The 484-nt window shown below is 68.2% G+C and overlaps 1 protein-coding gene across 1 annotated transcript in view; it reads right to left on the bottom strand.

Moving 5' to 3' along the window:
• LOC104285404 (solute carrier family 25 member 39-like) overlaps positions 1-484 on the bottom strand; it is a 7,046-nt gene that overhangs the window by 438 nt on the left and 6,124 nt on the right. Inside the window, exons 6-8 of the mRNA XM_009883859.1 lie at positions 379-460; positions 196-276; positions 5-112 (exon numbers count right to left, since the gene is read on the bottom strand). Of these exons, the coding sequence (XP_009882161.1) occupies positions 5-112; positions 196-276; positions 379-460 (271 nt within the window). The remainder of the gene's footprint in view (positions 1-4; positions 113-195; positions 277-378; positions 461-484) is intronic.

The following is a 484-nucleotide window of genomic DNA, read 5'->3' as shown; positions in this document are numbered from 1 at the left end:
CCGCGCAGCCGCCGCTCCTGGTTCAGCTTCTGGAAGAAGGTCTTGCCGAGTTCGTAGGTGCTGATCATGATGGCGCAGGCGGGTGCCACCTTAATGACACGGGGCAGGAAGCCTGCAAGGAGAGCCCCGTTAGTCCCTCGGTGACACCAGAGCACCCCCGTACCCCAGCCCGGGGTGGTGGGGACACGACCTTACCTGCAAACAGCCCCCGGGTGCCAGACTCGGCGCGGATGCGCCGCATGAGCAGCCAGGTGGAAGAAGGCTTGGAGGCTGTGACTGCGGGGAGAAGGGAGCGGGTGAGGGTCCGGGGATGCCCGGGTACCACCGGGGAGTCCCAGCCGTCCCCCCCAGGCATCCCCCCGCAGCCCGGCCCCTCACCTGGGCGCACTTCGCTGTCTCCCAGCTCGATCTGCCGCTGGGTATTCACCACATCGAAGGGCAGCGTCAGCACCGCAGCCACCTACGGGGGCAACCGCTGTGCGGG

Source organism: Charadrius vociferus, unplaced genomic scaffold (genome assembly GCF_000708025.1).
Source record: "Charadrius vociferus isolate BGI_N301 unplaced genomic scaffold, ASM70802v2 scaffold484, whole genome shotgun sequence".
Classification (NCBI taxonomy): Eukaryota; Metazoa; Chordata; class Aves; order Charadriiformes; family Charadriidae; genus Charadrius; species Charadrius vociferus.
Note: the sequence above shows the minus strand (reverse complement) of the source record. Positions and strands in the feature narration are given on the sequence as shown.